General features: G+C 46.6%; 1 protein-coding gene across 1 annotated transcript; it reads right to left on the reverse strand.

The window, feature by feature from the left end:
- Positions 1–1,068: 1,068 nt before the first annotated feature.
- Positions 1,069–8,969, reverse strand: STING1 (stimulator of interferon response cGAMP interactor 1). The gene is made up of 6 exons (XM_067566593.1): positions 8,698–8,969; positions 7,607–7,793; positions 4,428–4,536; positions 4,049–4,287; positions 2,722–2,908; positions 1,069–1,534 (listed from the first exon to the last, which is right to left on the reverse strand). Exons 1-6 carry the CDS (start codon positions 8,967–8,969, stop codon positions 1,350–1,352), a joined length of 1,179 nt encoding a protein of 392 aa, XP_067422694.1. The 3' UTR covers positions 1,069–1,349.
- Positions 8,970–15,127: the final 6,158 nt, after the last annotated feature.

The raw sequence follows: 15,127 nt of genomic DNA on the forward strand, positions 1-15,127 counted from the left end.
AGTGTAAAAGGCACCGCAGGTTGGAGAACTGAGGAGACATAGCTGTTCATCGGTCCAGATTGTACCCTGGGGAATGTCACATAGGGGTGAAAGACGCAGCATCTTGGATAAGAAAGCTCAGAGTCCCACTAACTCTACTGCGAGCTACAGATGTGCAAAGCTAGTGAACAAACTCACATCTATAAAAGTCAAATTAAAATTATATGATGACATGATCATAATACCACAGACACCATGTAAATTACAACCAGAGCACCAAGGAAATGTATCCAGGCTGAGCAGTTTACCTGGGAATGGGAATTCTGTCACATCATATCACCACCATACCACAACCAGTCAAAGGCAATGCAGAATTTGGCAGTTAAAATTGCTTTGATTCTATTAAGGAAAGCTGAAAAAAATCAGAGAAAATATATGGCAAACTGTTCCTCAATGGAGAAACATGCCCACAGACGGGCCTTAATAGCAGCCTGGTACAACATCTGATGTCAAGATGAACACATACTTTCGTACCCATTACACCAGCAGAGATGGAGGGAGTGACAGACCAAAAGGAAGAGAGATGTGAAAAAGCCAAAGCCTGCTGTGATCAACAAGCTAAAGACCTCCCAAAAGTACAACCAGAAGACCCTGCTGAGATCAAACTACTTCCTCAGGACAAATCCTGCACTTGGAAGCAAGCTACACACACTGAACAATTAAATAACGAAGCAGTGGATGAGCAGCTGTTCACCAAAACATCAAATAGTTTCCCACTAGGTACCCAAGACAAGACAGTGGATGTGAAGGATGGGGAAATATGCACTGTCCTGAGACTTGATCAGCGGGACGTGGAAGGAACATAGAATGATGAGCGACTGATAGATATCAGAACAGACTCTCAAAACACAACACAACCAGCACATGCGCCAACATCAATCCACTTCCAAGGTATACGCACGACAATACTAAGGCATGAAAGAACAACTCTCCCAAATCCAGTAGCTGTCAAGCAAGTTAAGAGTTAGTTAATGTAAAAACAAAGAACAAGTTGAAGTTAATCTGTGAGAATACATATGTTATGGGGAGATGATAGAATGTTAAACAAGTAGCAGCTTATGGGGATCATGTTTAATTTTGCTAGCTCAAATAAATGTGACCAATGGGATGTTACTATCAATAGCTTCCCAGTAGGCGGTGCTCTAGCATAATTAAGTCTAGGAACGTAGACAACTCAACTTTCAGGATGTGAATGATGAGAGAGAACAGTACTTGGGGAGGAAGGAATGAAGCCTGAATGTTGCACTGTCTTGGCTCTCTCTCTTTTTGTGCTTGAGCAGGGAGGAACCTGACAATCCCACCCTCACATTTCAGAAGCCGTTACTCTGCAGACTCCTGGGTAGTTCCGAGTCACTGATCAGGATGTCAGGCTCCGTCGAGAGGAAGGTAGTGGATTGCTGATTCCCCTCACACACGGTGTATTCCTCCAGGTGCTGCTGTCTGATGTGCCCTAGGATCTCCTTTGACAGGAAATGGCTGTCACTGTCTCCCGATTCTGGAAAATATAACAGAAAAACAAACCCTGCCTGCTTCAGTGGGCTGGAATCCAAGGAGAGCTGAGCCTCTAACAAGCGAAGTCTCTAAACCTTCAGCTAAGGCTGCCGATTGTCCAATAATCAAAGATTAATCTTTAATTAAAGATTATGTCATGTGATGAAACCTCCAGGAATCCGTCCATCCAAAACTGGCAACCCTGCCGTCAGCAAGAGGAGTCTGTTGTTCCCCATCCATCCCACACCCACGCACTGGGGCCCTCTTGCTCCTCTAGTGGCGGCTGGGCCTCAGCTAGATGCTACAACGTCAGCTAGCAGAGGTGGGTGTATGTGTGTGTTCAGCGCTACATTTTCATTTTGGTGGGAACCACTTCTATCCCACCCCAATTTTAAACTTTTCCCCCAATGGAAAATGTGGGGGGGGAAATATTTTTTAAAAGTGAGAGAAAGTAGGGGGGAGAACCCACTCACACACTTTTAAAACTTTTCCCTCCCTTTCTCCAGTGGAAAAAGGTAAAAGAGTGAGAGAGAGTGGTTGTGTTCCCCCTCCCCCCCCCCCCCAAGTAAAACTAAAAAGCCCAAAATATTTCACTTAAAAATTTTGAGCCAGATGAAAAATGTTCCCCTCGCAGCGGAGTTTTATGAAATCCTGCTGGCGTTTTGTCATCCAGCGCCAGTAAAATGCAAATGCAGGAGAAACAGGCAGAGGGCAAAACAGGCTAAATAAAACTGGCTAAATAGGGGTTTTTCTACCCCACAGCATCAGTCACCTCTGAGGGACAGTGGCTGTGTCTGGAGATCCCCCTGACTTAGAGGTCCTGGAGGGGCATCAGAGACCCTGTTAATCAGGGGGCCTTGCCCATGAAAGGTCCCCAAGTGCCCTACAGAAACGTCCCGTGGCCCAACAGGCTGTGGCGTGAGAGGAGCCAGCCACCCGTGCTGCAGGAGCCCATGTGCATTAAAGGGCTGACGTGCCCAACAGGCCGGGGTGCATCAGTGACCCAGGGACTCATGAGCTCCTCTTACCCAGACCAGTGAGCATCAGAGAGCACCCGTGAGAGGATGGTATAGTGCTGATGCAGTGCCAGGCGTGCGCCAGAGGCTGCAGTGAGCTGCTGGGTGTGAGAATCAGCAGATGGAGGGGACCCCAGTGCTTCTCCTCCCTTTGTGAGTCCCCCCCATGTCTCACCCTCGTACACAATGAGCCGGTAGCAGCCTGCGCACTCCTTGGAGCTCTGTAAGATCTCCCCCAGGGTCCTGCAGAAAAGCTGGGCTTGCTCCACACGATCGTCCCGGCTGAAGGCGGCGCTTTCATCCTGGGACATTGCGTAGAGGGACTGCAGCGGGGTGGCATACTCCACAATACAGTAATTCAGCTAGAGGGATGGGAGAGAGAGAAACACAGGCATTGCCCCAGCAGTCCTGGGACCATGGCTAAGGGATCCTTCCTTGGAGAGAGCTGGTCCCCATGCAGGTGTCCCCGAGAATCCCAGCACTGCTGGCAGAGTCCTGTGGGTCTCCATCCTATGCACAGGAAAGCAACTGCCAGAGCTCTGCCAAGCAGGGTCAGACCTAGGCTTTTGGGGGCCAAATTTGCCCATGCAAAGACCACCTCAGCTCCCTCCCCACTGAACCCTGACCCTGCTGCCTCTGCGCAACCAAGAGACTCTCCCCAGCTGCTTTCTCTTTCTGCTCACGAGCATGGGGTGGGTCTGCCTCTATGCCGGCCAGCTGGACTGGTGCAGCCAGCACTCTGCTTTCCCAGCAAGCAAGGGGATCAGGCACTTCAGTGTCTGCCACAGCCTGACAATGCCAGAGACAGATGGGAACAGGGAGAGGGGATCAGGGGCGGGGATCAAGCTGGCAGTGTGTGTATTTGGAGGGTGGGGGGAGGCTGGAACAGGGAGGCCTTATCCTGCTGCATGGGGATATATGCCCAAGGCTGTCACTGCTGCCAATATAATAGGGGCTATGCTGCTCCTGGGTGTAGTTGGATTTAGTGCCGACATGACCAGACAGAAATATTGCTGCATAGAGGGTTTACATCTAGCTGAGTAAAGTGGGATTTTCCTGCAGAGGTTTGTGGCTGCAAGGAGAGGCCTTGCTTGAATCCCACGGCTGTGCAAATGCATGTGCTTCTCTTCATCCAAACTGCTGGCTGCTGTTCTGAACTGACCCTTTGAAGGCTCTCCAGTAGTATTTGGGACCGCGGCCACCTATAAGCTATCAACTTCTCATTGCTAGAGATGGGCCCATGCCAAAATCCTGGACCTGATTTTCCCAGCCCTTGGCGGAGTTTGGATCCAAACTGCATGTCCGAAGCCCATCTAGGGGACCAGATAGCAAGTGTGAAAAAGCAGGACAGTGGGTGAGGGGTAATAGGTGCCCATATACAAAAGCCCTGAATATCGGGACTGTCCCTATAAAATCAGGACATCTGGTCACCCTAGGCCCATCTCTGCTCACATACTTTCTCCTGTGGCTCATCAGCTAGAGAAGCATGATGATATATGTACCTTTTTATCTTCACCCAAAATTTCATAGACGCTGTGTTTGTAGATTCTCCGTTTAGTGCCAGCCCGGTCCAGCTGCAGTGCCGGGAGATCCTTCCAGTACTGGATGTTGCTGTCAGCCTTCTTCAGGTCATCGTGTATCTCACAGCTCAGTGGGATCAGGATGTGCAATTTCCAGGTCTCCTTGCACTTCAGCAAATTGTTATTGGCTCTGTTGAAGTCCCTGATCGAGTCTTTAAGGCCTTAGAGGAACAGGACATAGAGCAGTGAATGAAATGATGGTAGCAGATTTGCTATTTGGTTCCTCCTTAACGTGTTCAAAGGAGGATTTTTATTACAAAGTATTTTTTTTTCCTGGATAAACAGGGAAATGACAACTTACACGGCAAAACTAACTTTAAATACCCAACATAGTAAGACCAGGCTAGTCCATGTGCTACGTTGCGGTTGTTCTTTTCACAGATTTCAGACATTTCCACTGCGGAGGGACTCTGTGGATTGAAAGAAGACGTGCCATAACTAAACCATCCCGCTGCTAAGAGGATTTCCTCCCAGCCCACTGGCGACTGTCCATGTCTCCCACTGTCTCTCTGAATACGTGATTTCCCCTGCATGAGCCATCCACTGCAGTTCTATAGCATCTGCAAGTGGACTAGAGAGTCTCAGAGAGTTTTACAAACCCAACCCTAGTCAACTCCTGCAGCAACCCTACCAGGCAGGCCAATCATCATCATCTTGCCTTAACAGATGAGGAAACTAAGGCCTAGCTGGGTTAAGTGTCTTATCCCAGATCAAAGTGCAGGCCCAATTCTGATCACACACATGTGTAACTTCCATGACTGTTATACACCCTAAGAGGCCTAAGGCTTCAGTGGCACAGTCCAGAAGTCCAGACTGCAAGTGGCCTGCTTGAGATGCTCGAAGCCACCCAAGGGCCTGATAATTTCAATGTGGTCCAGTGGCTGGAAGCCCAGGCTGTCACATGGTTGTGGCAGCTGGGCCACATGAGCCATCATCTGTACTGTCTGCCTCCACAACCAATGAAACTGTTGCATGCAAATTAGCTATAGAATAAGGGTGTTGATTGGCTGAGTTACCTCTGATATCACAATGGTCTTGGACTCTTGGCACAGCATAGATACATGCCTTGCTGGTGCAGGGGTGAAATCTGAAAAGTCAAAATGGCTGAGAACCTAAAACTTGGATGGTAATCAATGGTGAATCCCAGTGATGATTGAACCTGGTGATACTTTAAACAAGAGCTCTCAACCATGTGTGTAGCTGTTTCCATTGCTTCACACTGACTCAACAGACATTCTAAGCTTCAGAGTGATACACAGGCAGGTGACAATTTGAGAATCGTATTATAAAGATTAGGTGTTCAAATCCCTTAGGCACCCTTGCTCCTTCTTCCACACAAAAATACCTTTTCAGTTCCAAAATTTATGTAAAGGTCTCTATTTCTCACCAAGGGCCAAACTCTGCTCTGAGTTCTAGTGGTGTTGTAGATTCCACAGCCAGAAGGGACCATTGTGATAATTTAATCTGACTTTCTGTCTAACACGGGCCAAAGCACTGCCCCCAAATAATTCCTAGAGCAGATCTTTTGGGAAAACATCAAATCTTGATTTAAATTTGTCAGTGATGGAGAATCCATCACAACCCTGGGTAAATTGTTCCAGTGGTTAATTACTCTCACCATTATAAACTGATGCCTTATTTCAAGTCTGAATTTGTCTACCTTCAACTTCCAGCTAGAGGCAACGCGTGGGGGGATGTGGGGTCAAGTGCTCCCCCAGATTTGCTACTTGGCTTGTACTGAGCATGCTCACACAGACTGAACATGCTCAGTAACACTGCTGAAGCCAGCTGCCCTCACTCTGCCCCTCACTATTGACAGACATGGGCCGTCTCTGCCCCCAGCTAGTGATCGTGTTATAGCTTTCTCTGCTAGATTGAAGATATTTGTATTTATTAAATATTTATAGTGTATAATCTAGTCACCAGTCAACCTTTTCTTTGCTAAGATAAATAGATTGAGCTTTCTGGAGTTTATCACTATAAGGCGTGTTTTCTAATCCTTGAATCTGGAGTGTCAATTCAGAGTAACCCTAAGGAAGCCATTGGAAATAGTCTGGATTTACACTGGTGGTATCGAGAACAGAGGGCATCTTTGTAAGCCTACAATATGCCCATTAATTAACCCTTTGGAAACAGGAGCTAAATATACACCTCCTCCCAAGAATTCGTTTGAGTAACAGGTGTAAAAATGCTAGCGCTCAAATGCCAGTGGGAGTTTTGCCGTTGCCGGGGATGGCACGGGAACCCTGGGGTGGTAATGCTCATTAAGAGCCAGTCAGAATGCAGGTAGCTAGCTAGCTTCCCTGCCAAGGTGGATGGCAGTATCAGGATGACGATATCAAATATTAATGGGTTGCACTAACGAAAGGAGTTTTGCTGCATCGTTGCTTCTAAAACGGTTCAGTTGGAAAAAGAGCAGCATGTGCAGACAAGACAGTGTGCATCAGCCACAGCGAACATGGCGAAGTTCAGTCTTAGAATCATAGAAATGTTGGGCTGGAAGGGACTTGAGAGATCATGAAATCCAGCCCCCTGCGCTGAGGCAGGACCAAGTAAACCTAGACCAGTGAATGAAGCTAGATTGAGATAAGCCGCGCTGAAAGCCACTTCAGAGTGACCCCCCAAGAGCTCCCCATGATTTCACAAAACTGACTGAGAAACTGATTAGATTCAGTTGGTACAATTCCCGTGTGCAGATGCAATGAAACACCTCGGGATGGGTCACCACTTGTGTGGATTTCGGGACCTTCACGCATGAGTCCATGATGTGAAGTAAAGAAGCCAGGCTGCATAGTTCAAAGGGTGTCGTTAGAGCAGTGGTTCTCAACCTTTTCTGGCTCAGGACCCATTTGGAAATGTTTGTGGCCTGTCACAACCCAGTAAACAGTCTGGGGGTGGAGGCTATGCTGTGGTTTCGGTCGGGGGGGGTTGAGTCCTGCTTGGCACTTACCCCACAGTGGCAGCTCCTGCAGCTCCTGTACTGTGGGGTTGGCGGGGCTCAGCTCTCCGCTTTACGCGTTGCAACCTCTGGGGTTGCAGCGCCGCTCAGGTTTGCCCCCCCCACTCCCCTGACTAGATCAAATCGGTGCGAGTGCAGTTGTGACCTGACTCCTGGGCTTGCAGTGCCACTTGCTCAAATTTGGCCCACCCGGTCTCCTGTCGGCTGGGTCAAACCTGTGCGGCGCTGGGACCCCAGAGGTGACAGTGCCTGGAGCCAAGAGGTGAGACCAGCCAGGCCCATGAGACAGGAGCTGCCACCCCACCCTTTGAAACATTCTGGCCACCCAATTTTGGGTCCCAATCCCTGGGTTGAGACACCCCAGAGCTAGAGGACTCATAAAGTGCTGCAAGTGGCCTATCCTCTAGCGGGGGTAGAATGCCCCACAACCTGGCCTACGCCTGCCAGGATCCCTGGAGAGTCTCTGGGGAGCAGAGGGGCGCAGTGCCAGGATGTGGGGGATTGGGGTGTCCTGCCCTTACCTGAAGCCCAAAGGCAAAGTTGAGGAGCTGGCAAAGGCAGATGAGGGTCAGGTTGAGGAAGCGCGGCAGCCAGGTCTCACGGAACAGTGCCATGTAGCTACAGACACAGACCACCAGCAAGAGGGGTTGTCGGTACAGGCTCGGGCTCAGGCAGGCTTTCACCACCCTCCAGCGGCTGCTGCGGTATCTAAGGAAAAGAGAGATACGAAGGCAGAGCAGTGCTGTCAGTCCCCACCCTGCAGATCTGCGTGCAGAGGGGTGTCTAGGCCCAGCGCACCCCTGCCCTGCAAAGGGGGAGACTCCCACCCAGGGGCCCCTATAAAGTGCTGTCCACACGGGTGGGACTCAGCCAGCAGGGAGCAAGTGGGCCCACACTGGGGAAATAACCACCAGGGGGATGCACATCGTCTCCCCCACCAGCCCTGTAGAATTTAGTGGGAAGGCAACACAGCCCCAGTGTGGCTTTGCACTGGGGGGACCCTTCCCTTTAAGGGGGGTCTCTGGGGTTTACCTCAACCCAAGCAGCCTGGCTCCACTGGGGTGACATGGCAACCCAGGGACATTTGAGATCTGGTGCGTTTGGATGTGAACCTGTGTTGGGGAGGAAGCAAACCCATACCTTACCCAGGACAATGTGAGAGAACCCTCTCAGAGAACGTCCTCCCGCATAGACCCCGTGGGCTTTAATGGGTGTGTGGGGGTGCGACACAATCCTCAGTTGTGACTTAATATTCATGCATCTTCCTGCTTGGACATTGTGGGTAATGGGCAATCTGCAGAGTTGCTCCCAATAGTAAAGGGACAAGAGACTAGAGAGAGGGAGAGAGAAGAGGTAGGGACTGAGTAGGGAAACCTGAGGGACATCGACAGACAGGAGCATGGGGTGGATGGGAAACCACCACAGAGACCAGATTGCAAAGCCTGTGCATCTTTGGATTCCTCTACAGCTCCTGTATAGCTAGTAGGAACCATGCACCTGCATTCACCCACCTTCGTCACAGGGATTAGTTCTCTTTTTTTCTTTTATGGAACATTTAGAAGTGTCAACCTGAACATTGCTTTCAAGAACAGAGGGCTGTAAACTCAGTCACCTGGATTCCACGTGCCAGATCTCTTCCATGAAGTTGCAAACCCCTCTGAGCAGTGCTCCAATCTGCAGGGCCATGAAATGGACGGTGATGTACTCTGCAGCATGGTGCCAGGACTGCTCCAGGAGATACAGGACAAAGATGCAGATAGCTATGAAGATGCAGGTCATATAGTGAGCCCTTTTCTCCCGAGGTTTGGGGATGATCGGGTGTGTTTGGATGTTGGGTCTTTCCATTTCATGAGACATCTGCCGCAAACAGACACACCCAAACATTTTAAACACTAATAAAAACAGCAGCACAGAGAACAGTCACAGACATTGTTAAAAAGCACCTGGGGATAAGGCAAAGTGACCTGCACAATAAAGATCTGCATTTCTAGAGCATCATGAAGAATCCCAAAGCACTTCAAAAACCTACACAATGTATTCATTGACCACTGAAATGCAGCCACCTCTGGGGTGGTTTAGCCCTGCATGCTGTAGGGCACTACTCTGCAATGGCTCTTTCCAAGGGACTGAGCATGGGGGCATGTAAGCAAGCTGGTGAAGCAACAGGGGCATGGGTAATCAGGCTGCACACAGAGCAGATCCAATGGCCCCAAATCCGGGAGGGCGGGGGAGAGGGTAGCTGCAGCAAGAGGTGACTGCTCATCCAGCCTGGCCTGGATAGGCAGGTGCCCTCCATCCCAACGGTGTCCTACCCACACTACTTGTTGGTTCCCCGTGCAAAGCTCTGTCACGCAGGCTTCCCACAAAGGGCTGGAATTTGGCCTACGTGCATTGATTTGGTGGGGTGGCTAGTCATCTTCTCCACAAGGACTCAAAAATGGCCCTTAAAATGCAAGCAGCAACCTTTGAAAATCTAACCTCAAAGCTTTCTGAGGGGGCCTCTCTTTCCTGTTCCAGGAGCTCTTTAAGGCCAAGTGACCCTGTTACCATAGGGAGCTTGTTATGGCTTTAGAGAATTCACAACTGGCTGGCCCTTTCATGAGACTCTGGGCTAGATCCTCAGGACTAGCCTTTTGGTGCTTGGTGTCATTTGGGGAAGAGGGGTTGGCACAAAGGTGCCTTTAAGCCATCTTTGCAGTTCCCTGATCCTGCAGCTGCTAAGACTGGTCTAGTCCCAAGGCATAATTTAGAGCAGTCCCAGGGCTGCTCTAAGTTGTGCTGGCTGCCAATGTTACCCAGGGACCATTCTCACAGCTGGGGAATCCCAGGACAGAGGGACACCTATTGCCCCAGACATGCACCCAAGGCTGGCAGTAGAGGTGGCCTGAAGATACCAAGTTAGCTTTGTGCCAGTCTGAGATTCCCTGTACACATAGAGAGATTTACTGAGAAACAAATTAATGAGAACCTCTATCGTCAGCCTTAAACATCAGCAGGCAGTAAACAGCTGCCACAAAACACTGCAGCGTTGCACTCAATACTGTTCCCAGGCAGGCAGCACTGAAGGGGTCAGACCAGGATCTTGAACTTTGGATTCCTTTTCAATCTGCATGAACCAACTCTCAGGATACCATGGGAGAAGTAGCAGCCTCGATTGATCCCCTCTGAGTTAGGGGGTCTCTGAAAAGACCAAATGCCAAAGCATTTGATGAGACCTGTTGATTAATTTAGATGAACTATGTGGGCCAAAGGGGTTAATATCACTCCGTCACTGTTTAACATTAAACAGTGTTAAGCAAGGTTTGGTATGCAGAGACATTCGCTTGCTTAGTATCGTGGCAAACATCATTCCAAATCCTGCTAACCTTTTATTAAAAATACAGAAAAGAATTAAAAACAGGTAAAGCATTTTAAATATATAGTAGTAAGTAAAACTTATTTCAGCAACTGTTTTCTTTTCTCTTTAGCTGGAGAGAGATTTTAGAAGGAAGAGAAGAAGTTAGCTGAGATGGGCTAGAGTCTCATTGTTGCTGTCCAGTCCCATTTCCTAGAAGAGAAAACAAGACAAAGACACAAAGGGGACAGAAAAGAACAGCGAAGGTTGAAAATGCAGCTTCTGTCTCTGGGATTGATTTTCTTTTTTTTTTAAAACAAAAATTACAAAAAAATTTGGTGTTTGTGACAGGGTGGACCTACCCACTCCCGAGACAATTGCTTTAGGGATTTAAAACACTATTTTTTCCAACTTTTCATTTAAAAAAATTCTTTTATATTAAAGTCGTTTATAAAAACTACAAACCCTAAAATAAAGGGGAAAAAACCCAAAACAAAGCATTTATTAAAATTTAAAATAAGCAAGCAAAGTAAACCATTAATGCTTTTGCTTTTACAAAAGAGGTTAATTGTTTTAAATTTATTAATTCTTTTTTAAACTAGCATAACACATGTAAAGTCAACTGCTTCAGAAACCCCTTTGACTGTACTGGACATGCTCCAGCTCCTGCTTCAGTACAAAAGGAAGCAGCCCAGCTTATTCAGGGTTGACAATTAATGCTTTACATTTCAAATGCTTTAAGGCGTACTTATTTTAAGTGTGTGAGTGTTAGCTGGAGAGATATTTTTAGAAGGAAAAATTCCTGTTTGACAGTCTTTTAGATGGTATGTTATAACTGATTTTGGAGTGTGTGAAAGAAGAAGTTAGTTGAAATGGGCAGTAACTGTTGCGGTTGCTGTTGAAGTCCACTCCCATTTTGTAGGAGATAAGACAAAGACACATGAAGGGGACAGAAAAGAAAAGCAAAAATTTAAAATGCAGCTTCTGCGTCTCTGGGGTTGGTTTTTACTTGCAATTTTACTGCTGGAGAAACACAGGCAGTTTTATTAGCTACTTTGGGACCTGGCGAACTTGTACCAGCATTGGGCTATGTAGGACATTGCATTTAGCTGCCTTTTCTTGCTCAGAGGCTTACAGCAATGTTGCAAAATATACAAATTTGGCTATCTAAGCCAGACTCTCCTTAAACTGAAGGAAAGGTGGGGAAGGGAAAAGGAGACATTGGAGGGGAGGAGCAGGGAAAAAGTGTCACATCCCAAGTGGTGGTCAGGAGTCATCCAGATGCAGTAGAGGGGCAATGTCACTTGGCTTGGGTTTTTTTGTCCAGTCTGGTTAGGACTCTTTTAGGCTTAGGATGATAAAGACCTAAAGCTAAGGTAGCCTTTTGGTTTGGACTGGTTTAGTTTTTTTTTGAGTTCCTTGTGCAACTTCTCCCATTTACATTTATTATAGGTTATTGTGATTTTTTTTTTATGAATTTACAGTTGAGCTCACAATAAGTTAAATTTGTAGGCCCAATTACAGTGTAATCCCCCTTTTTATTAACCAGGTCCCACTAGGATCGGACATTTGTTTGTTCTCAAAACCACCATTATAAACAAATTAGTTAATTTTTCAATAGGTTTAAAACTAAAATTTGGTTGTATTTTGAGGTTTGCAAATTTTTTTATTCTAAAATTGGGATTTACATATTTTATTTGATTAGATGTTATAAAAATACAGTTAAACTTTTTAGATGTTAATAAAGCTAAAATCTTATGTAACCCTTCTGTCCTTTCGATATATTTTTGTACACTGGTATTAGTGTCCCATTCATTATCCTCATTCCACCAAGTTTCTGTGATGCCTATTATATCAATGTCCTCATTTGATACAAGGCACTCAAGTTCACCAATTTTAGTATTTACATAAGCAAACCCAATTTCACAACAGGTTGGGTAGTGTCCTTTGCCTCAGTTTCCCACCTTGTGGTGAGGAAGTCCCATGAACGAATATCCCTTAACACATCACTTCCCTTGGTCTCTATTGCACTGCCCTCATGGTTGGCTGGCCTTGGTTAGTGAAGAGTCAGAGTTCAGAGGTGTGTTCACAGGGTTCATCTTTCACCCCGGGAAGGGCATCAAGCAACTATCTCTGGTTACAGTGCACCACTGCAGTGCACTATTTGCTGCTGCTGCTGCTTTGCTCATACAATAAGGACAACATTTCATTACCGTGTTCTCAATTTGGAAGTGATTTGTAACCCAACACCAGCCAAAAGTGATCATTTGGGCAAAGCAGCTCCATTGTGCTACATACCTCGGCAGAGTAGGTATGACTATGCAAACAATCTGTTCCTGCTCATTCAGACCCTCCTTATACTTAAACTTACTTCAGTTGTAGCTAAAACAAAGCCCAAGCTGCTGCTGTTATGTTTGTAAGATGTCTAAAAACAAAACCAGTGTTCGTTATTGTTTTGTCTGTGCCCTTAGAAAGGGTAAAGAGGAGGAAACTTTTTTTGCTGCTGCTTATCCATTTAAAGCTGCATGTTTTATACAACTCATGGAAAAACTCATGCACTAATTGTTAGATTTGCTTATTTGGAGAAAACCCTGATGGTATTTTTACCCAAGTGTATAGTCCTATTATTCTTACAACTGCCGGTAATAAAACAGGCAAGCAAAATCTGCTAGACTAAATGTCTGCAAATTTTGCCTGCCTTTAGGTGTTACAAATAGCTCAGAAATACAAAAATAATGCCCCAAACCATAATTTTACTGCTGCTTTAGCTTGCTTAGTATTGTTGCAAATACACCACTAAAAAAAATTCCTTTAACCTTTTATTAGAAATACAGAAAAGGAACAACAGTGAAAGCATTTGAAATGTGAAGTATCAAATAAGACTTCATTTTAACTACAGTTTGGGGGGCTTTTTGTTTTACTGAAGTTTTTTGTTTTTTTTTTAAAGGAGGAAAAATCCCCTTGTTTGACTGTCTTTTAGATGTTGTTAAAAATAGTAACTTTTGGGGCTGGGAGGAAGAGAGGAAAAAGTTAGCTGAAGGGCTAGAGCAGTCATTGTTAAAATCTAATCCTGTTTTCTAAAAGACAAAACAAAGACACACAAAGGGAACAGAAAAGATCAAAAATGTCTGTCTCCAGTGTTTGACTTTCTCAACCACGCTGCTGAAAGAATACAGGCACGGCATAGTTTCATTAGTTCTTTAGGGCATTACTGTAAGCCTGGGAGTCAAAAAAGCAGTTAAATGCAGTGTTGCAAAATATAGTCTTGGCCAGCTAAGCCAGACTCTTATTAGACAGAAGGTGAGAGCTAGGCAAGAGAAAAGACAAGGTGGGGAAGGAAAAGACAGTCACACATCTCCTGGGGTGTTCAGGATTCAGCCAGAGCCAGTAGAGATGGTGATAGCATTTGGCTCCCTTCTCTGGTCCTGTGTGTGTGTGTGTGTGTGTGTGTGTGTGTGGGGGGGGGGGGGGGTGTTTTTTTTTTTTATATTAAAAAAAAAAAAAAAAATCAGGATGAAGAAGGCCCAGGAGACAGTGGCAATGATAGCCATGATGGTGAAACTCACTCCAGCAGCCAGTTTTTCTCCCCAAAGTCTCTTTAAGGACCCAGGAATGGAGCAACAGTGTTTCCCCAGCCTCTGATGCCCCAGAAACAACTCTGACTCACTCTTTTAATGCTCGGGCTGTTTTATTCTAAACCTTCTCACCAGTGTCAGTACAGCACAACATCGGCTTTAAATCCCTTCAGCTTTCAGCCAGGAAGGAAGGGTTAGAAGGGGACAGGGGAAGACAGGGTTTGCTGAGCCTAGAACAAAGAGGGAGATTGCATCTCCTCCTTGGACCCTAGTGGTAGGTCTGGCCCCGCTACCCAGGCACGGGAGGGTGGTACCCACTCTGCACGCACTGGGGGATGCTGCACTCACCTGTCAATTAACAGCCTGCTCGGATGGTGGGCTCCGTGCCCCGGCCCTGACAATTGCAGCTTGTGCTTTCCGAGGCAAGGTGAGAGCAGAAATCCAGCTGCAATTTCTGCAGGAAGATACTTAGGGGTGGAGTTTTCTGTGAACTCATTTGGAGTCTGATGATTCATTGAGAAGAGTGGCACAGCACAGAATGAAAATGAAACCAGCAGCCCATCTACTTGTGCAATTAATCCTTTCCAATCCTCCTGCCCAGGGCTATCGCTCTTGTAGTCTTTGGTCAGGCAGCAGCTCAGGGGGTTTCCGTTCTTTGCAAAGCTGAATGGGAAGTTGCGGCGGTCTGGCACAGAAGTGAGAGAAACTGCTACTGGCCATTCCTAGAAGAACCTGTATCTCAGCCCTTTTATCAGCCACGGGTGACACTCCTGTATCCTGGGTTGTTTTTTGACAAGTTTTGATTCCCCCCCCCCCTTTTTTTTTAATCAGTAGCTTGCTCAGGAGATGTCTAGCAGAAACAAACTCCAGCAAATAATGCACAGACAATGAGGAAGAAAATGGGGTCACCAGCATGGATGCCCAGGCCCCCAACCCTACACAGCCACATGCTGTGATCACTACAGAAAGCTTGTACAGCTCTGAAAATCCCAACCTTAATAAATAAAGTTTCTAATGTATCATTTTATTAAAGAGAGAGGGTCTGAGGCAAAGTTCAGTGAAGTTCCTGGGTGTTTTCACTGGGCTTGGATCAGGTCCCTAGTGAGCACATAAAAATCACTTCAAATATAGAG

This window comes from Emydura macquarii, unplaced genomic scaffold (genome assembly GCF_026122565.2).
Source record: "Emydura macquarii macquarii isolate MOO-44397 ecotype Brisbane River unplaced genomic scaffold, CSIRO-AGI_Emac_v2 contig_2768, whole genome shotgun sequence".
Classification (NCBI taxonomy): domain Eukaryota; kingdom Metazoa; phylum Chordata; order Testudines; family Chelidae; genus Emydura; species Emydura macquarii.